Genomic DNA, 22,108 nt, shown 5'->3' with positions numbered 1-22,108 from the left:
GTAGAAACAATAAATAATGAAAGTTATTTTTTTCTGTAATTATGGTACTTATAAATCAAAGTCGAACATTTGGCAGTGACACAAAAGCATCTATTAATATTTTAGCTTAGCAGGATGGAGGGGAAGGTAACCTAACATTGACTTTCAAGCAAAGTTGCAAGAAATGATAGTTCATTTGATTTCAAGTGAGACTATGTCTGTTGAGGTAAAGATACATGTGACATTCAGTACAGAATTACACAGACTATTCAATGAAACGTTCAGTTTTGCCACACTGGAACTCAAAAAATGAAGTAATGCCTAGTTAATTTTATCTAGTTGTATTTCTTTGTTTTTCAGACAAAAAATTAACAGAAACAAATGCCAAATACATATCTATCTGTAAGTTGAGTTTACTTTCTCTACATTTCCATAAGCTTTTTAAGGCTTAGCAAATTGTGTCGGTTAGGATTTTTTCCCTTCACTGTCCTGTGGATTCCTAGTTTTTAGATGGGGAGCCACTGAGTAAAAAGGAAAGGATAAAAATGAATGCAACAGATTTTGAAATACAATGATCTAATTATAAGGGAGAATTCAAAAAGATTTAGAGCAAAATGAAACACTGTGAACCGAACAAAGTATTCACTGAAAGCAAAAGACTATTTAACTTTACTTTTTGTTCCAAAAATCCAACCTTTTTTAGCACCGGGCTAAAAAAAAAAAATAATCACCAATCAGATATATGACACAGTAGCATCTCTGATGTTAACCTGCAATATTTAGACAGTATTTTATGTTCGTAGAAAACCATACAAATAAATTCCTGCTACATCTGCTCATTTAATTGCTTTTATCAACAATGAATACAGAACTAAAATTACAGGTCACAATAACCAAGCAAAATAATTATCATACTTGCCTATTGTAAAGTTTTTCATAAAAGCTTTTGTTTGGTAATGTTAAGTGAATGTTTGGTAACATAAGTTCCAGCACATAATGAGAATTGCTAGTTGTTTTATCCTGAAACTCAGTCATTTCAGCTACATCTCCTGGCATCACCATCTGAAAGAAAAAAGGAAAAAAAAACTCTCAAATAAAAAAAAAAAACAGAACTGGAAGCCAGAAGATGCATGGTGAGAATTTATTAATTTTGTCTACCATAAGCACAAAACAGTAACAAAATTTTACAGTACCTCTTCATTTTCAAACATGACCCTACGAGAAGAAAAAGGAGAAGGTTCTGGTCTTCTAATATCACACACATCCTTCAAAGAATGAGACCCTCCTTCTTCTTCCTCTTGGAAGTTATTATCACCTTCTTCCTCCTCAGCTGCCATCCTCTCCAGAATAGAGTGCACAGCCAGAGGGTTTATTTTCAATACAATCCTGACATTAGAGAAGTTAGGCAGAATAAGCCATTAGAGATGCTTAGAATGTTTTTATTGATGCAGTCACATGTCCCCTAGCTCTATTAGGTAGCTATTAAATACATATAGACTAAATAGCTCAAAGGGATTTTCTTATTAGAGAACAACATATTTTATTAGACATACCATTAAGAACCAACCCTATAGGCAAAAACTGACATGGAATAAAAACCATCAGGCAAAAAGGTCAGTGTCTGCTCTTTTAAACTCCATCAGGACTTAAGAATAACCTAGTGCTCTTCCATAATGTTTGTGTTATTACACCATCAACAGTTATTAAGAAATGCTACATGACGTACTGTATTACATGTATGCAATTATAGACAAATGTATTTGTACCATTACAAAAGAAAATTACACCGAAAAGATGCCCATACACACATGCTGTCAAAAAGCCACTATGTGGCAAAAAAAAAAGTACATGGTATCTCTGGGGCAAATCTAAAATTGCCTCTTTAAACATCTTATCTCATGCTACACCTGTTAGATCCTTTTGATCAATAACTCTGAAGTACTGTATGGCCTTACAGATGATGTAAGCTGCAACAAGTCAAGCACAACATAATTGTCCTTATTGCTGTTATGGCTTTACACCAGCTTATATTAATATTTTGAGGTGAAATATTAATTTTTGAAATTTTTGTTTGGTATTCAATCTTGAAGGCAAAAGTAGGAGAAAAGGGGAAGTGACCAAAAGAAAACCCCAAATGGCAGAAAGTTTCAAGTCTAATTGTTCATCTAACTTACACTGAAATTTACTCAAGCCTATGCAGTAATCACTACACACACAATAAAACCATCTTACATTATTATAAATTGAGAAGTTTTGGCATTGTTGTGGGATTTTGTTAATAAATCCTTGTATTCTTTTCAGTAACTATATGTTCCTTCTTTGAAAATGACTTCAAACCATTTGCCACACAGGCAGTCTGCATTAAAATTAGAAAAATAACAGTCCTTCATCAAAATCCAAACCACCTGCATTAAAAAAAAAAACTTTATTTTACCGAGGCCAGTCAAAATTGTCCGATGATGTTATATCTCCATCTGTGCCACCAGACACTTGAAAGAATTTTATTGGTGCTTCTGCATTATCTTCTTCAAATGACCCTAAATAGAAAAAGACATTTAAAAAAATAACACAGGAATGACAACTGCTACCTCAGGTTGCCCACTTCTCAAGTTGGGAGTCCAACAGGCTCTTTTGCCAGTGCTATTAGTAAGGTACTTAAGCAAATGTTGTTGTTTGTTCCTCCAAAAATTAACTATCAATTTTTAGAAACAGAAATTATTTCACATTTTTTTCTAGCTAGCAGCAGATAGAAAATCAGTTGCTTTTAATGCATTGGTATCTGCACCTACATTTATAGCATCACTACATTATGTCACAGCCTTGAAAATTACAGAGACAAACCAGCAGAGAAGGGTGCAAATATAAACCAATCTCACAGATTTATTAATTTGAAAGAGATTACAAAAATAAAATTATTTAAAAGTTTTCTCAATTACAGTTATTTAGGAAATCATTAACTTCATTTCTTGACTAGAGATCCCTAATTTGTATAGCTGTAGTATTCCCCTATAAATCTACAAAACTTACCCTAACACCATGATAGAGGTCCCAGAGATACTAGTTTGTTACCATTTAGAGTATGAGAATAAAACAGAAAATAACAGAAATAGTAGCCAAGATCTCAAAAACAAGAATGCATGCACTACTACATACATTAGCCTCCCCTCCTAGTAGTATTATTTTGATTTATACCGATACTTAATTCAGAACACTAAACTGCAGCAGAAATATCTACTCCAAAATTCAGGTGGAAAGACATTCTTCTGTGTTTATCCACATGACAGGACCTTTATCTAAACTACATAATATCTGGCAAAATAAAAAAGCATATTTCAATATAATGTTCATATTCTTACCAGTTAGCTCTTTAAAGGTAAGTTCTAATTTCATTTGTTCTGGAGTTGACCCTCCTATGAACTCAGTTTTAAATTCCACATCTGTAAACTCAAGATGAAGAATCTCCTTCTGAAGTGACTTCTTAAACCATGGTCCTCTTTCCTGATCTGACCGTAGGTCAGGGATTGGGAAGCGAACAGAGAGATTTAATGCTGGGGCAGTGACCTGAACTGACACTCTACAGTTGGCAGGAGTGTGAGACTCATCCAGAAAAACTTCAGTAAATGCTTTATGCTAAAAACAAAGGAAAGGAAATAAATCTAAATTAGATTTAGATATTTAGATAAATAGCACTAAAAATACGGGGAAAGCTTTTGGTGATGTAATATTAAAAAAAACATTAATTTTTCATACATACTAACACTTAAATGCTATTGACAACCCGAACCAAGACAAACAAGCTCCAACTTCTTCTGTTGGTCTTTGATCACCATAAAACAATGCATACGTTCCCCATCCTTTCTATTACCTACCCAAAAAGTGGGTAAGGTACAGCACAGGCAAGTGGGCTGACTATGACTAACAATTTCAATATAGGAGTGGAACTGTCAGCAACAGTTTATATCAGCTGCTGGAGAGAATGATGGGACAGATTAGGGATTAAAAATCAGTCAAGATTCCTCTTTTTTGCCCAGTTCCGTTTGCTTCAAGAATTTGAGTTGAACTTAGTAGTTGCTTTACAAATTGCCTATTATCCTAGGTCTGTTATCAAGGATGAAATCACTTAATCTAAAATGAGTATCTGTCAGATGGCTGCTGCTGTTTCAGAAGTGACAAAGAAAAAACAAAACTCACCAAACAAAAAACCCAACCACCACAAATCAGAATTAGCAATCCCAGTGCCATCCTGCCTTCCTCCTGCAAGCTATGAATCAACTTCATTTCTAACTTACCAGACTTATATGCTTGTTGCAAGAAGCGTACATGTGAGATGCCATCATCTCCACTGTAGTTAGTTTCTGTGGTTGAAGTAAGGAATTTAATCTGTCTACAATACTAATATCCAGCTCACAAAACACTGGGCTTAACTTTATTTGTAACTCTGCTTTCTGTGGGACAGAACTGAGTCTCCCTTGACTACCCTGAAAAGAAAGAGGAAAATAAAACTGAAATCCTTTAAAATAATATAGTGAAACAAAGCACAGTAACAGAGAGTTAAGCACTCTCTGTTTTACAAGAAATACATATTTCTGTAAAAAATGACCAAAATTAGACAGTGGCTATTATAGAGAAACTTTGTGCTTCCCATTTCTTAACTTACCTGAGGTCCTCTATTATCCAAATGCTTATAATGAAGCTGAAGGCATGGCACAGCATGTGAATCATTTCTTTCTTCAGAATGAAATGTCAGCAGCTTTAGAATAAAAGAGTTAAAAAAGCTTAATAGGTAAGGACTAAAGTGTTAGACATTTAAGACATTGTACCTAGAATAATCAGTAGGTGAAACTCTACATTCAAGTCAGCAAACAGAGCCCCAGCCCAACCGCTTAGTCAATCTACTTACTCAGACACTACTGGGAGCCTCTAACCATTAGACATTAGAAGAAATTCTTTAGTTTGAGTGTGGCAAGACACTGGAACGGGTTGCCCAGGGAAGTTGTGAATGCCCTCTCCCTGGAAGTGTTCAAGGTCAGGTTGGATGCAGCTTTGAGCAACCTGGTCTAGTGGGAGGTGTCCCTGCCTGTGCAGAGGGTTGGAACCAGATGATCTTTAAGGTCCCTTTTAACCCTAGTCATTCTATTTTCTTTTTTTTTTTTCTATTAAAAGAGCTGGAAGAATAATCATCAAGCAAAGAAACCTTTGCATTGAACAACTCTATTGGATAGTTTTTGCAAAACATTTACTTAATTCCTAAGTGAATTAAGTGAACTAGCTAAATCTGACTACTAAACACTACCCCTGTCAGGTATGACAGCAATGTGGCAGTATGGTTCACTATTTGAGCTTGCAATTAAAATATGAAGATGCACCTTAAAATCATAACATATTAACTAAACAAAAAAATTAAGATTGGTAAATTTTAAAATGGTTGCATTCTCAGTTATACAATCAACATTTATTTTCTGTGGAACTCCCTGGTTTTTTTACATACCTCTGTATAGTGAGGCTGAATGGAATGAGAGTCAGTAGAGAAAAGGCATTCCAGGAGCTCCATGTGCCCAATAGATAAATCAGTACTAAAACTTCGAGAGGCAGTTCTTTGTCTTTGTTCATAGGACACTTTGATGCTAGTACCTATAAATCTGATTTATGAAAAAAATTAATTATGAAAAATAGCAAAACCCAATAAAGATTATTAAAAGTCAAGTTTTATATATGCATAAAAGGATCACTACAATCCTCTAAAATAAAAAAAAATAATTGAAGCCACCATATTTTCTTCAAATATAAGAAAAAATTCTAATTGTAACAGATTATAGCTTTAGCAACACAGACAATGGAGCTCAGTCATGTTACACATTCAACAATGGTCAACACAGCGAAGTTTGTAAAGAACACTTTAGACATCTAACCTAAGATGCAATTCACGTACATCTGAGAATCTAATATCCTTATATAGGCAAGGAAAAAGTCAAATGTCTCAAGCAGCTTAAATTACACACATAATGTAAGAAAAGATATATACACCCTTAAGTATTTTACTTCATACACTGTACTGGAATAGTAAAAACTTCTGAAAAAAAGTAACTCTTGAATAACTACGTCAAATTATGCTCACACTTACTTTTTATCCCTGCTGATATATTATTTTGCACTAAGTAAAACCCTAATCTCCTTCAGGTAGAAATCCCTATACTGGAATAAAGATGGTCCTCTTAAAATACAGATATTTCTAAAGAAATAATTTAGTTCATGATTTTTGACTCTCTAGACTTCTATGGTAGAAACTGTACCTAGTTTAATTCACCTATTGTTGAAAGGAGCTAGACTGATCTAAATGCTTATGCATTTTTCTTCATTCTTTATTAAAAAAATAAAGTCTTGGACAACAGATGTGAAAATTCAAGACTATTTTGAAATTAACAAAGAAGTCTAATGCAACTCAAATATTAAGTGACATAGTTCCTATGGCAATACATTTGTTTATCCAAGTTTACTTAGAAGGTATTTTTTCTAGTGATATTTATTAATAAGCAAAGTTATACCTAAGGTGATCATGAGAACAAGCTTCTGCAAATACTTCTCGGAAGGACAGAAAATCTTCTGTTGAAAACTTAACTGGCTCAATCTTTTCTATTCGGCTAAAGAAATCCCGAGCCATTGGTGTCAATGGGTTAAGGTTCAGTGAACTTTCAGGTGGGGGTAAAGGGTCAATATGAAGTACAGACACTGAGAAAGTTCCAACTGCCAGTCTAAAAAGAAGCTCAGGTCTGGATTCATCCACAGAAACAGATCTGGATGGAATAGCTGAAATACAAAATTAAGTTCACGTAATTTTTCAGCAATAATACATTTATAAAATCATCTTACTTTTTATTTTTATTTCTTTTTACCAAGTTGCTGCATAACAATTCATTTCAAGAATTATGTAGGAAGCAGAAGACAAAACATCATTTTTTACTTACATGTCCTTCTTAAGGAAGTCTGGTGAACCATGTTGGCTGTAAGCGAAGAACCCTTTGGCGGTTGTAGTTCTTGTTTGTTACGATCAAGAAAATCACCCCATGTTGGTTGAAGCTAAAACAAAAATATAAGACAAATAGATGTTAGACATAAGATGAAACATAAATAATATGAAAAGAAACAAAAAGAAATTACCTGCATAAACAATTAACAGCATGCCATTTCATGGAATATTAGCACTCCACCAAACAATGCAGATGTGCTTTACAGATGTGGCTATGCTTTCTAATTCTATGATTGTCTACACCCATATACCTTTAAAGCCAGATAAAGTTGCTCTCTCCATGAGATTATATTCTCCCATTTCTCTATGGTGGTAAAAACCACAACTGCTGTCCATAGCTTCACTGCACATTAGGCACATAACAGTTTTGAGAAAGAAGGCAATATCAACAGCTCAATTTTCACTGTTTGAGTAATAATGTAATACAATGATTCTGTAGTCTTTACTGTAATTTTCTGAGCAGTCCATATCAAAAGAAAATCAAGATGGCAAACATGCAGTTGTCAAGAGAAAATAAACCATAAATTGTCCTGTATAAGCTTCAAGGCATTTCAAAACAAGTAAGATTCAATTTATTGTCTTGGTAGACAAACAGATAAGAAACTTTCCAATACAATTTCCATAGCAAAAAAGGAATACTATGAGCTCTGAATATTTTCAGTTGTCTTAGAATTTTAAAATGGTTTCAGACTAAAGTGTCAATTTGAAAAAGATTTTAAATGTAGTTAATACTATACCACTGTAGTGCTCAGTGGAGATCCTGCTGGTGTAGTTGTATATGTACTGGTTAAAGACAAGTCTAGATCCATAGTTGGAGGATCTCCAAGAGGTGGAAGGGAGGAAAGGCTGTGAGACATGTCCATTTCAGCCATTGAGAAGAAAACTTCTTCTTCTATTAAGAACCATAGATAGCAGAGTTATTTTCTAATGGAAAAAACTTCACTTTTAAGAGCAATGCAATGACTAGACAGATCAGCTAAATATATTATTTACAAAAGTTCTAAGTTCTCTTGACACCAAGACTAGTAGCATCTATGGACAGAGATCACTTCAAGAAAAGGGAAAAAAACCTTAGTGAATACTAGAGCAGTTAAATGTTCAATTTTCATATTCAAGTTGGCATCATTTCTATAAATTCATACACACTCCTTTTGACAAATCATAGTTTATATTTTCACATTTAAAATACTCAGCAAAAATTATTCAAATTAAAAAATAAATATCAAGGCAATGCAATGCTTATTCTGTATGTCCCTTCCTCAGTATGCATTTGCAAAGATGTTATACTGAGTATGTTTTTACCATTTTACACAGTAATATACAGTTTACTGAACAGTTTTAATGAAATACTGAATCAAGTCTAGCTTAATGACTAAACTGTTAATTCTTCTATCCAACACTACCACCAACAACACAAAATTATTCTATGACAAAGTTTTTTGATACTTATGTTAGTGAGACTGAAAGATGAACAGTCAATTTATATAATCTTAACAAAAGATTATTTGCTATGCTGCATCATCTTTTATACTTGCCACGACTAGAAGGCGTTCTGGCACTCTCTGTCTCATAGAAGCTTTGTTCAGATGATGCTCCTGCAGATAAAGACTCTTTTCTTAAATAACGCTTCAACTCCATCTGAATCCGATACTCATCTTCCTGCTGCATTGGTCGGTTCTTCCTATCTTTATTTGACAATTCTATCCTGCTTAGGCTCTCTTGAATTAAAAAAACAAAAATGACAGGAAACCCACTGTAATTTCCTTACCAGTATCCAAAAGAAAATTCCAAAACTGATCAGAAAATTAACCAACTGCTGATGTTGCATCTGTTATATCTGCATATATATATCTGTGCAACAGATACACGCCTATCTGTTGTGTATCAGATGTATATAGACATGCACTTGTGGGACATGTCCCTGCCCATGCAGGGGGGTTGGAACTAGATGATCTTTAAGGTCCCTTCCAACCCTAGCCATTCTATGATTCTGTGATTCTATGATTTTGTTGTTTCGGAGATTTTTCTTGTCCAAAATCGATTACTGGCTTCCAAGCACTCATTAAATTCAAGTCTGACGAAAATATTCCAAGGTCATACATGCAACTGTGTTCACATATAATATAAGCATATATTTTTCTTCTCAGTCAAACTAAGGACACAATCTGTTAAAAGTTTTGATATTAAGGAATTATTAAAATTTCAGGTTTGAAGATGATATATATGCGAAACTGTACGTAATGTTTTTCCAGTTTCCAAAAACAATTAACAAGTCCAGTACAACATGTATGTCATTATCATGAGAAGAGTATTAAGCATCTACCCAAAACATGATATATCTTTTAAAAAATATTAACTATCTATCCCAAAAACAAGTGTTGTTATACCGCATAGATGGAGAGGGAGGGAGGACACCAAAAGACCTTCCTCTTGCTACTGCAGCAGTCTGAACACTGCTGTTTGTTACTTAGCAAATATGAACAAACAAACTGAACTGCATGTTCTGTGTTTCTATTCCTGTCACTAAAGCACAGGACAGAGAGGGAACCAGACTGCTAAGGCCCTCTTGTGAAACAGAAGCTACAAGAATCAAAGTTGTTCTGGTCTCCTGATTCTCCCCACCTACTATTTTTCCATCTCTTGTTCTATTATACAGTCACTTGTCAAGCCTTATTTGTAATCTAGATTTTCATTACCAGCATGTACAATTTGAAACTTAATTCAATAAATTGATCAGTCCTACTCAGAGCAGCTACAAAACATTTTGCTAAGATCTGACAGAAATAAATAATGATCTACCACCACAAATACTTTCTTCCACTGAGGAAACCTGTTTATCTTGCAAAGTTTATTTTTCATCCACCATAATACATATTTAAATTCACATAATGTTCACTTGCCTGGTCCAGCAATAGCTGCTACCATGTCCAGTAGAAGATGCACCTGCCTTGGTGACAGAAATAGATGCACAGAGTCTATTTGTCCATCTACATCCAACTAAAAAAAAAAAAAAGTTCAAGAACATTTAAGGAATTTTTCTTTAAAAGTCTTGAATCAACTACTTTTATACTATATTTTGATGCTGTAAAGGATACAGCCTTTCCAGCAGTATCTTCATCTTCTATAAAACAGCTAGAGCTTTAATTTTGTATTCCTTCTAATCTATAGCTTGGCAGGATAAACACAGGTGTTTTCACTGACAATTTATTAACTTAAAATAAATACATAAACATGTAAGAGGAAAATTCAATAATAAAATTAACCTGCTAGTTGTTTTATCTCTTCAATAATTCCAGAAGTAATCACCAATATGAAGTTAGCATTACGTACTAATTCTAAAATACTGAGTCAGCATCTTCTGAAGTAGAACTTAAAAACTGTAAAGGTCCTCTTTAGTATACAGATTAATAAATCCATATACTTACTTCATAAAGAGTGGGATGTTTATTGAGGTCTAAATGGTTTGATACAGCATACAACAAAGCAAGCTACTTACCTTTTGAGAACAGCTCAAGATAAATTTCTCTTAAGGACTTGTACAGAATTATTTTTCAAGTCTAGAACACTGTACTCCCAGATGTTGGCCTATTCATTATTATTACTCAATGAATTGGACGAAGGTGGCAAGGTGTTAGCAACAGGGTATGCCATAGGGGCAGCCTCTGTGCTAACAGGTCAAGGTCTGCACCACGCTGAGCAGAGCTGGTTCCAGCCAGCCCTGTAACGGATCCACCTCAGGACACAACTGAGCACATAAACATATGTGTGAAACTGAAGGGCAAAATGCTGTGTGGGCAATGAGGAAAAACCAGCAAGAGAAACAATCCTGCAAACACCAACATCAGGGAAGAAGGAGGGAGAAAAGGTGCTTCAGGTGTCAGAGTAGATATTCTTCTGCAGCCTGTGGAAGGGATCACACTGCAGCAGATACCCACACTGCAGCTCATGGGAAGACCTCACTTTGCAGCAGGCAGATATGGCCTGAAAGAAGCTGTAACTTGTAGAGAGCCCACACAAGACCAGGCTCCCGGCACGTGCTGCAGCCCGTGAAGAGGAGCACACACGGCAGTGGGTTCTCCTGTCAGGAACTGTGGCTCATTGAAGACCCATGTAGCAGCACATTTATCCCACTGGACTGCAGCCCAGATAGGACTTAATCCTGAAGCAGTCTGTGAAGAACTGCAGTTCAAGGGAGCCACAGTGGAGCATGGCAAAAGCATGAGAAGGAAGCAACTGCAGAGAGGAACTGTTATGAACTGGCTTCAGCCCTTAATGCCCTATCCCCCCTGCACTGCTCCAGGTGGTAAGGACATTAGAGGAGCTGGGAATGAAGAAATTAAGTTGAGCCTAGAAAGAAAAATCAGTGAGGGAAAGTTGTTTTGCTCTTGTTTCTTATCATCTAGCTCCATTCTAATTAGCAATAAATTCAATTAATTTTCCCCAGGTTGAGTCTGTTGTGCCTGCAGCAGCAACTGCTTAGTGGTCTCCCACTATTTATTGAAATCCAAGAGCTTTTTCATGGCATTTTCTCCCCCTGCCTTACTGAGGTGTGTGTGAGCAGCTGGATGGGTTTATGATAGCCAGCCAAGTGTGGTGGTCAGCCCACCACACTTATTGGGAGGAAGGCATTTATATAGAAATATACTTTTCCTCATAAAGACCTTAAGGAATCTTTATCTAAGTGGAGAAAATAAATTATTTATCAGTTTTGTAATACTGTTTTCCTACTCTTTTTTCCATCCTTTGGAAAGAGTTGAAAGAAAATTAAATTATTCACGTCATACTTGACATGAAGAACACAGTATATTTTGTAGTTTACAGGACTGAAACGCCTGTTCTTATCACAGGTGTTCTCACATAACTCACTTTTCAGAGTAAAAAAAAAAAAAAAAGGGTTAAGCTAGACTAAGCAATATACTCTGTTTTTTTCCAATCTGCATGAACTCTATCTGATAAATAAAAAAAAACAGGTCCTTCTTAAATTTTATCATGTAATATTACATCCATTCACTAGTTCAGATGTTGCTGTTACTTAACATGCCAACATTCTTTTGCTCAACTTGCAAGAACAGTACTCTGCATTCAATAGAATAATAGTGAACTTCACCTATAAAACCAAAGTTACTCTTAACTCTGCCCTGGATGTTTTAGTTCTGGCTACCTTAAAATATACCTAATGGTATACAAGTGGAAAATTTTCATCTTTAGAAACATCTAGGCATCAGTGAATTTAACAACTCATACCAAAGAAAATATGTTGTATCACTTTTCAAGGACTTAATTGAATAAACAAAAGAAGTTATAAAGATTGACTGGATATTGCTGGATATGAGAAACCTTTCCTTCTATAGCAGAAACTTTCTGTTTTCTGTAGAATACAGTACACTAGCCAATACAGGTCAATACCCAGTTTTAAAAATGGAGACATGGGGAATATATTTACAAAAATTCACTTATATACTCACACTTTTTTTTAAAACAGGGCTTTACTTTTAACTGCTTTGCTTCATGTATGTTTATGTAAAAGTCAAATAAAAGTATTTAAACTAGTAGTATTTAAATACGGTATTATTATTTTATTTGCTATAAATTTTAATATAAAAATTCTGAAGTAGAAATGTTTATTGTAGTTTTACAATGCTGCAACCTAATTAAACATGTAGAGTTTACTTGTAATCGTTGAAGTAAGTGATGCTCTTTTAAAACCAAAGTCATTAAAATCAACCAGTTAAACATTCCACACATACTCGGGCAAAGTCAGTCACAAGGCTACAAAGAAAAAGCAGAAATAAGCAGCAGCAGGAGTTTCATAAAAACAAAACAACTTTATCAGGAGTTACTCCAATACACAAATTCAGCCTCTCTACCATACCCAAATTCTCCTTTAGAAGATTTATGTGTGCCACACTGACTTGTCCGGCCACCGTAAAGATGTATTACTAGACATACTGGTTTTGAATGCAGAGAATCTACAACGAAACTACATTAATTCTGTCCCCTTAAGAATCTCACCATTTGGTACGCAGTAGAAAAAAATTAAATACTATATAACTATTAATTTAAAGACCAGGAAAGCATGACTAACCTTAGCTCCAGGAAGTACTTCATTCTGCTTTAATGTTAGGCTCAACTCCATTCTACCAATCAGCTTACTGATCTGTACAGGGTCAGAGGGAGTAATTTCTGGCAAGTTTCTTGTTAACTGTGGATGTGGCTCATAAATGATTTTTGGATTCCAGCTAGGTGAAAGCTTTGGTTCAGTTGCCTTAAAACATTACAGAGAAATGAGTAAGAATGTAACGCATTTAAAAAACAAAAACCTCCCACTAAACAAGCATTTCAAATAAGGTTGTCACACAAATATAAATTTGACAGCAGCATTAAAAACATGTACTCATAATTGTAAAATAAATAAGGCATGTAAAATGTGAAACATTAAGCAAAAAAGTGGAGCAAGTTTCCACAGAATACTGAATTATAGAGGACTTTTACATATTAAGTTGCAACCAGATTCCTGTATCCTAAATTTTGCTCAGTCATAAAGTCTCCATTTCCTTCCCCTTCCTCAAAATGAACAGGGAACTTTTATTAAAAACTCAGATTCATGTAAAAGGTCAAGTGCTATATCTTTCAGAATTAATCTAATACATGCACGTAATATGTTCTATCCTTCATCAATTTACATTTTTACATTATTTTACCAGCTGTGTAGCTGAACACACTGGGGAGGACTTTGTTGATGCAGGAAACTCATCCCAGAAGAGAGAGACACCTGAGAGCTGTAGTAACTTGTGAGCAAAAGCTGTGGGCTGATGTACATTAATTCCAGAGCACTCATCTGCAGTTTCATCACAGTACATAGTTCTGGGAAACAAAAGCAAGGACATAAAGATGGCAGATGCATGCAAATAATTATCTTCATTGTTCCTCTAAGTTTGTACATGCTCTCTCTCTTCTTACTCCTTACACTTAATGTCTTGAAAGGTAAAATCTCCACTCTGTAGGGATGCGTGGAAACAGGACAGTTGTAACTTGCCTCCAGTGTGAATATATCCCAGTGTATTACCCTATTACTTATGTCTAATCTGACCACAAAGCGAAGGAATCTGTCCAACAGTTGTATATGTACATTTGCATTAGGACACACAATTCGTTTCAGAATCTCTTTTTTTTAATAATCTAATACTTTTCTGTTCTCTAAAAGTTCTACTTGAAAGTAACATTCTGTGTCAAAATGAAAGTTGAAAATTGAGAGAACAGGCTCCAATTCTGTAAAATTTCAATGAAATTACATTTCTTACATTATAACACTGAGAGAGAACATAAACAGTAAACTCTTAAAAAGATTCAAGTCTCCACATAAAAGAACTTATAGTGAAAAAATACACCTAGCTTTCCATAAATAAAATCTATTAACATCAAAACAACATGCTATTTAACAGTTTGTTTCAATCTAGTTTTTAAAATACAGAAAAGGATGCTTGTTCTGGGAATGGACTTCCACTCAAAAAATAATTTGCTTTACTGACATCACTCCTGAATTGACCGTAACAACCTGAAGTTTATAAATATTTAGAATAAAATGTATTTCATTAGCATTTGTCAGTAACAATCAGCTTAGTTTGGTAATAATTTTAATACTTTGGAATAAAGTATGACTATGCTACCCTACAGGTAAAAAAAAACAACAAAACTTCAAGAATATATAGAGAATTGAAGTCAAAAGTAATTAAAGAACACATGTGGGCTGCTCTGAAAGCTCACAGAGGATGTAAAGTTTTTCAGTTTAATTTTTTTCAGGACTGTATCTTTCTTTCTGAAAATATTTAAAATGTTTCAAATACACAAGAGGAACTGCTAAGATACTACAGCTCTGAGTAAAAGATGGCCCAATGTGCCAATAATATCCATAGGCTGTTGAATATCTGAAAAACTGTATTCATTAATTGTGGAAGTGGTCATTAACTTTGGAAAATCTGTAACTTTTCTACTTTGACAGTTAAGTATCTTTAGCTTCAATATTAAAGCGGAAATTCACTGGTGGAAACGCTCACTGGCATTATAACAGAAGTGGTCAAGAGCTAGTATCTTAACTGTATACCAAGAATATGTGCTCATGGGTAAAATACTTTGTACAGGAAAAATTTAAAAAATGTCTTAGAAAAATAACAAGAAAACACCGATTTTTATTTTTTTTAAAATCTCCTTACCTTTCAATTCTGATTTCAAGTGCAGTTCCACTTTTAGAGTTTTCCGGCACATGTTCTATTCGCAAAACAGTATCTAAAAAGTTAACTTTCACTCTTCTTAGAACTTGAGAAATAAGAAAAGAAAAAGATAACCACACAAGCATTTAAGTCAAGTTTCTCAGCAATGACTTTCATAACCAATTTAAAACAGTCTTTCACTTTGCTTTCTTTACATTCTCAGTATTATTTACATGGAAATAATCAATTCCATTGAATAATGAAACAAGACATCAAGTGACAATGTAACATCCTATTAAATGTCTAATGCCTACAACCATACCCCGTGATGGACCTTTAATGCACAGATACTTGAGAAAGTGACAGCTCAAAGCACATTGGTCTATGGTTCAGCATGGATGAGCCTCACAGAAACTACCTGCTTCATTGTGCACCACGTCTGAACTCCTAAACATGCTACTTTGGCAGAATATTTCTATTTCAAGATCTGACTTCAAACATTTGTCTTAGCTCAGACATTTCAGCACTAGGTTCTCCACCACAGAATGCGGTCATAAACGCCTAGTTTTCTTTCACTTAAAAAACCCATGGACAAAAAAACCCCCAGTGTTTCTAAAGTACTTCTAACAACACAGAGTGGTTATTGAGATATATATATGTCATAATAGGTCATTTTTGTGTAAAAATAACTGAATATCCATTCTCTGTTTCTCCCACTACAGCATCACCACTACCTCCAGAACTATGCATCTCACCAGTCACTGAAGCACAGATTTAGCTAGATGTGTTCTGGTGTTAAACAAACACCAATTTGCTCTGAAGCAGGTTTCATTCTGTCCACTGAGGGAAGCATAAAACTATTTTACTAAGCAAATGGGATTTCTCTTCAAGAATAAGATAAATTGTTCTGCCTTCCTGTTTAAATTTTACAGGCAATGCTAATGAGTGAAAAATTTGTGAGATAAATTATGACAAATGAGATCCCATTTTGTAGAACTGAAACACAACATAAACAGATTTAATCTCAGATACTCAATTCAGATACATTATTAATTCATACCTGTTTCAATAGTTTCTGCAAATTTCTCAAGTCCCTCAAAAGGCTGGGACCCTTCTCCTTGTTCATCTGTCAATTTTTGGCTAAGACACTCTTTTGCAAGCTGCATACTACTGGTCATAAAACTTGACCAATACATAGGCTCAGATCCAGATGCTGTGGAGTAAGAGAAGTCTTAATAAGGCTGTGAACATTTTTAAATAATAAAGACAAAATTAAACAATACATTTGGCACATCCGGAAAAGACTTCCAACAGCTTATTAAGTTGTTATACTTAAACACAAATTTAGTTACAATCTTTCATTATACACTTAACTACTTAAAAATAACTTTATTTAGATTGCATTGGTGATATTTAGGTATTTTAAAAGTCTACATAAAGAAGATGAAGCCAGGATTTAGTATAACCAATCTTCAGCACTGGTTTAAGTGAGTAATTTCTCAAGTACATTTATTATATTGGTATGACTTCGCAAGCATACTGGGCAAAATGAAAACAAGGCAATACCTTTTTTTTTTAAAAAGAATTATTTTAACATTTCTTATTCCATTTGGAATATATTCTAGATGAGGAGAGACTAAGAAAGGTTTAAGATGTTATCTTAGCATAACAGGATATGTTTTAAGTTTCTAACACAAACCTGACATAATAAGTAGAACAAAATCCGAAAGCACAGCTGAACAAGCTGAGCAAGTTTTTAGCAGACAGGTTAACCTGACAGTGCATCCCAATCACGTAATGTCAAGCTCATTGTGAGAAAATACTATGAAACTAGATTACAAAAGTTAATGAAATTCAACTGTAGCACTCTACTATAGGGAAACCAAAGTAAAACTAGCACAAATAAAAACTTGTTAAACATGCAAAACATTCCTGTTTAGGATTCAGGACTGGAAACATCCATCTAGCTATAAAAGTGTCCTAAAATCAGCATAATTTTTTTTTTCCCTACTGTATTATAAAGTTCTGTACATCAAAGAGAACTAAATGGATACAAGTGTGCAAATAAAGCTTACTCCTAATACCACCATTGTTTCAAAGCAACAATTTTAGATCAAACAGCTCAAAATTTGGTTTCATTTAAACAAGTACAAATAAAATGTAGAATATAAATTATCAAATTACTTAAAGTAACTTTCAAAACATGGAAAATAGGCTTTATGCATATTTTTCTCTTCCTAATAATGTATTTAAAAATATTTTCTTCCATATTCCCTCCATTATAAAAAGGATCACAAATTAAAATCCTTCAGACATTCATTCAAATCTTACACACACTAAAAATGTACTAATGTCCCACATACACTATAACAACACATTTCTACATAATTTACGGAGGTTTGATAGTGAAAATTTATCACCAGGACAGTCTAAAATACATCAGCTGGATTTATAAGAATGCAGACAAGCTAGAAGTGCTCAGACAATCATCTTGGCATTATAATCAAATATACTAAGTATTTAGAGTACTTAAAAGTCATTATTTCAGACTGTAATAGCAGTTAAAATGTATTCATTGTTCTTCAGATACACAAATAGATTCATCTTTTACCCTAAAGCTGCCAAAGAAAGCCAAACCTCACTGTAACCCCTCTCACAGTCTTACCCTACTGGGCTATCTCACTGCCACCAAACAGCCAGCTGCTAATGCTGACTAACAGAACTTGGCAAACAACATGAAAAAACTAGTCAATAAAAACTCCTTCTCACAAAGTATTATTTTCATTTCACTACATCTGTAACAATTTGAAGGAATTATGTATATCAAATGGCAGTTCAAATAAGGCTAAGAACTGACTAAAGCAACTGTAGCATTTTGCCTTTCAAAACCCACAGAGAATCTTCTTTCCAAAAAGTATAAAATTAGCCTACCAAGCCTTGGTCTTGGCCTGAAGACCATCTCTAATCCTTTTACTTCTAATGCACAGTTATCCTGTAGCAATGACCCCCATGGAACAGATAAAGAAATTGATTGGATGAATCCATCTGTGACTTCCAGAGGTGCATCTGCAGACTCCAGGATCTCATTAAGACACTAAAAGAAAATAAAATAATATTATCTTTTTTTTTAAACTAGCATCCACAATTTTGAGTATAAAACCCAAAATATATTGAGGCTACCATAAAATAAATTATACTCAAACAATACACTGGCAACTGTCAAGTATTTTGATTCCATCATAATTTATGTCATGTTAACTAATTACTCAGCTTTCAGAATCATACAGATTTCCCTGTGGTAGTGGTATAACCTGTATTTTTGCACTGCATTATATATTAGTATTACAAATACTACAGGACTGACACAAGCTAATCTATTATTGCTCTGACAATACTTGAAGAAAACCGAAAACAGGCTGACAGTAAAAATGCAAGTACCACCTGGTTTCTGCATGTCATTTTAATGTAATGTTCATTTCACATTTCTTTGTGACACTGGGACATTGGAGCCAAATAATCATCTCTTGCTGTCTATATGTTGTATATATATAACATACTTGCCATTTCTAAATTAAATTTTAATGTGTTAAATGCTCACCACTAATTTAAAAACTGAAGCTCAGTAGACAGACCAATATTCTATAGAAACTGTTCCATTAATCCAGTCCTTTCTAGTTACATTATTAACAAAACTAGACAAGTTTCCCTCAGCATCTTAAGAGTAAATGAAATTGATGAGAACTGAACACCACCTCTGAAGAAGTAGCTTAGGATTTTCAAAGTTTTCAACAATCCTAAGACTCACTTGTTGCACTACAGAGCTTTCATTACATCCATACAGAGTCCAAAGAGAATATTTTGAAAGGAAACATTCTTCACAGTTATGTTAAAAAAAAAAGAAAATGCAAACCACTGTTTGTTCCCCAATTGAAAAACTTAGTTAAAACTGAAATTACTGAACAAGAACTATCTAGACTGCTTTAATAAAATAAAACACCATCTAAATCACATACCAAATTCGGTAATAGATAAAAGACTCTACTGAAGACTGTGATTGTCATAATAGGACATTATGTTTAACTGACAAAAAAGTGTGGGTTTGATCCTTCTTGTTGAACAGGGCCACTGATATTACCTGAGAAAATGGATAAATTAAACATGAAATGTTTCTTTTAAAAGTATTTAAAAGTTGCTTTCCATGTTAACTATATCTAAAGTGTTGTTCCAATTATATAGAATGATTTTAAAATAAAAATTAACAAAGAAGTCTTCAGAAAAATTTTCATTCTTATGTCTCCAGGTGCAGTTTTCCCATCATGTTAACTTATTGCTTGGCTTATGATGTTCCTAACTTTCCCTTTAGAATTTTGTTTGTTTGCCTGCTCAGCCTTTCTAGTTCCTGTTAGAAAAAGACACCAGCTTTAAGGAAACAAAACTCGAAACTGTGCTATTGTGAAACTATTTAAGAATCAAATAAGAAACTAAGATTCAGTGACACATAAAACTCTATTTTGAACCAAATGTAAGAATTACAGAAGTGGCAATTGCATAAGATAAGGCAAAAATAATAATTTGGCATGAAAACCATATTTGAAAATATCACAATTCATTTAAACTACTTGAACCTTTACATTGTAATTTGCTACAGCAGGAAGTAAGCTAGTTACCATATTTTAAATACATCTGACCTCAGACACGTTTTTTCTACCAACATGCATGATGATAAAATTTAGTCCATTTTAGTACAGCCTTACTACTCTGAAATAGAAATTTACTATCTAAAAGCAAAAAGCTTCAAGGATTCTTCTAAGTAAATTACATCATAAACAAGCCAGTTATTCCTAGGAAACAGCAATTTGAGAATTCCAAGTGATATTTTAAAACTGAAGCAGTATCTAAATGTGGACTTTTTTCCACTTGATTGACTGGAAGTCTCCAGTTGGAAATCACAGTAACACTAGTGGCAAAAGTACTATTCAATGTACTACCACAAACATCATGCGTTACACTTTGGCTTTTTTTTAAACACCCCACATCTCCAGAGGCAAAGGCATTACACCAATAGGCCCACGTGTTCCTACATATCTCTATAATCTATAAACATGTGCAATGTTGGCTGAAATATCTACAATGTTAAGATGAACAGAAGTGTCCACAAAAATGGGTAATATGTAAAAATACAGTAATCCCGCTGATTCACAGAGAACTAGAGGGGAAAAAAAGAGCTGCAGTACTTCTGCGACATCTGTTTTTGCAATCTGTCATACATGAGAAAGTCACGTGCACAGAATCTCAAACATGTCATTGTTTACAACCCAAACAGAAGAGTGCTGATCTACAAGCTGGGAAGATAACCTAAGCATTATTGTATATACATTTAATTACTGCGTATACATAATTAATTGTTCGTTTCGTACTGGCCGATAACTGCTGTGTTTCAAAGTATTTACATTTTAAGTAAAACCACTCTGAGTCGTGAAGGCTGCTGCGATACCCACCAGAGGGCATAATAATTCAATGAAAGCGAGACAGTCTGCCTGCCTGCCACAGAACACAAGCTGCGGACACAGCCAGACAGAAAACAAACAAGCAAATAACCAAAAGCCCCACACTTCAGACTGGTAATTTGAGCATTTCTGCAAATACCTGTCTTCCTGCCACTGTCAAGCATATTTTCACACAAACAACTGGAAAACCATTATTTGAACACATCAGACTTTCACAAGTATTTTAAAACGTGCCCAGCATGGCCCAGTATCAGACCACAGTACAGTAAAAATATGTTTGGAAAGTACTCTATAATACAATAAGCCCGGATGCTTCATCTGTATTACCCTGGGAGTCGATGACTGGAGCACAGCAGTCGTTAAGGGCTCCCCATGACAGTCATTTGACTGGCAGGTAGAAATCACTAACTTTGGTAATTAACCCAAGAAACTTTATGAAATATCACAAGCATTAAGACAGATCTTTGGATTACTACAATAGGCCCGATGCATATGTATGTGTCTATATTGACACATACACACACACGTATATAAACATATAAAACAAGCTGAAAAAAAGCTTCAGCTGGTTCAAAGCACGGCAGCTCACCTGCTAAGCAAACTTCAGCTTTGTCAACAAGTACTTTCACCACTGCAAGGCTAGGGGGCAATTTTTAGAAATCTACATGTACTAAGCTCAGCATAACACTGTCAATAAGAATTACTTTGTTATCATCGCCTCTGGTAGTAATCAGTAAACATGCTGCTCAGTTTATATAAGCAATTTATAGTAGTTTGGACTAGACTAGTTCCTTCTCCTTGAAATATCAGCAGCTACTGACTTTCAGTTTTGGCTTCCCTTCTAATAACTTAAAAAAAAAAAAAAAAAAAAAAGTTAAAGTGTAACAAGGAAAACATATTCGTAATAAAAGCTCAGATGTTCATTATTTTTCAGCGCTCGCGTGTCAGAACTCCCTGGACTAAATGCTAATTACGGCTTTTTACATAAAGGAGGCTAATTACTGCAAACTAAGTGAATAGCAGGCGGGGGCAGGCCCATCAGCTGGTCCCTCAGCCGCAGCAGGAGCTGAGGGGGTGAAACGCAGGCATCTCTTACCCACTTATCCAGAGGGACCTGCGTCAAGGAGCCGGTGCCCTGGTAGAGATCCAAGCTGAGCTGCTCCAGGCTGAGCTTCTCCTGCAAGAAGTGGCCCAAGTACCTCTGCAGCAGGTACCTGCAGGCCCTCTTCTTGATGGACTCTGAGAAAGGCCACGGCATGGCGGCTGCGCACCGGGGCCCGCAGGGTCAGGCGGCGGGACAGGGTCGAGGCCGGGCGGCCAGACGGGGCCGGAGCTGGCCCCTCCGGTGGGCAGAGAGAGAGAGGCGAGAGAGAGCCGAGGGCCCAGCCTCG

At 34.9% G+C, this 22,108-nt stretch overlaps 1 protein-coding gene across 1 annotated transcript in view; it reads right to left on the bottom strand.

The window, feature by feature from the left end:
• ATG2B (autophagy related 2B) overlaps positions 1-21,975 on the bottom strand; it is a 43,481-nt gene extending 21,506 nt beyond the window's left edge. Inside the window, exons 1-18 of the mRNA XM_009998025.1 lie at positions 21,814-21,975; positions 18,142-18,304; positions 16,271-16,423; positions 15,214-15,316; positions 13,705-13,867; positions 13,089-13,268; positions 9,900-10,000; positions 8,539-8,717; positions 7,741-7,895; positions 6,942-7,053; positions 6,522-6,783; positions 5,468-5,618; positions 4,637-4,729; positions 4,269-4,457; positions 3,336-3,609; positions 2,414-2,516; positions 1,173-1,365; positions 899-1,041 (exon numbers count right to left, since the gene is read on the bottom strand). Of these exons, the coding sequence (XP_009996327.1) occupies positions 899-1,041; positions 1,173-1,365; positions 2,414-2,516; positions 3,336-3,609; positions 4,269-4,457; positions 4,637-4,729; positions 5,468-5,618; positions 6,522-6,783; positions 6,942-7,053; positions 7,741-7,895; positions 8,539-8,717; positions 9,900-10,000; positions 13,089-13,268; positions 13,705-13,867; positions 15,214-15,316; positions 16,271-16,423; positions 18,142-18,304; positions 21,814-21,975 (2,879 nt within the window). The remainder of the gene's footprint in view (positions 1-898; positions 1,042-1,172; positions 1,366-2,413; positions 2,517-3,335; positions 3,610-4,268; positions 4,458-4,636; positions 4,730-5,467; positions 5,619-6,521; positions 6,784-6,941; positions 7,054-7,740; positions 7,896-8,538; positions 8,718-9,899; positions 10,001-13,088; positions 13,269-13,704; positions 13,868-15,213; positions 15,317-16,270; positions 16,424-18,141; positions 18,305-21,813) is intronic.
• Between the last annotated feature and the right edge of the window lie 133 nt (positions 21,976-22,108).

The sequence above is a fragment of the Chaetura pelagica genome, unplaced genomic scaffold (genome assembly GCF_000747805.2).
Source record: "Chaetura pelagica isolate M959 unplaced genomic scaffold, ChaPel_1.0 scaffold354, whole genome shotgun sequence".
Taxonomy (NCBI): Eukaryota; Metazoa; Chordata; class Aves; order Apodiformes; family Apodidae; genus Chaetura; species Chaetura pelagica.
Note: the sequence above shows the minus strand (reverse complement) of the source record. Positions and strands in the feature narration are given on the sequence as shown.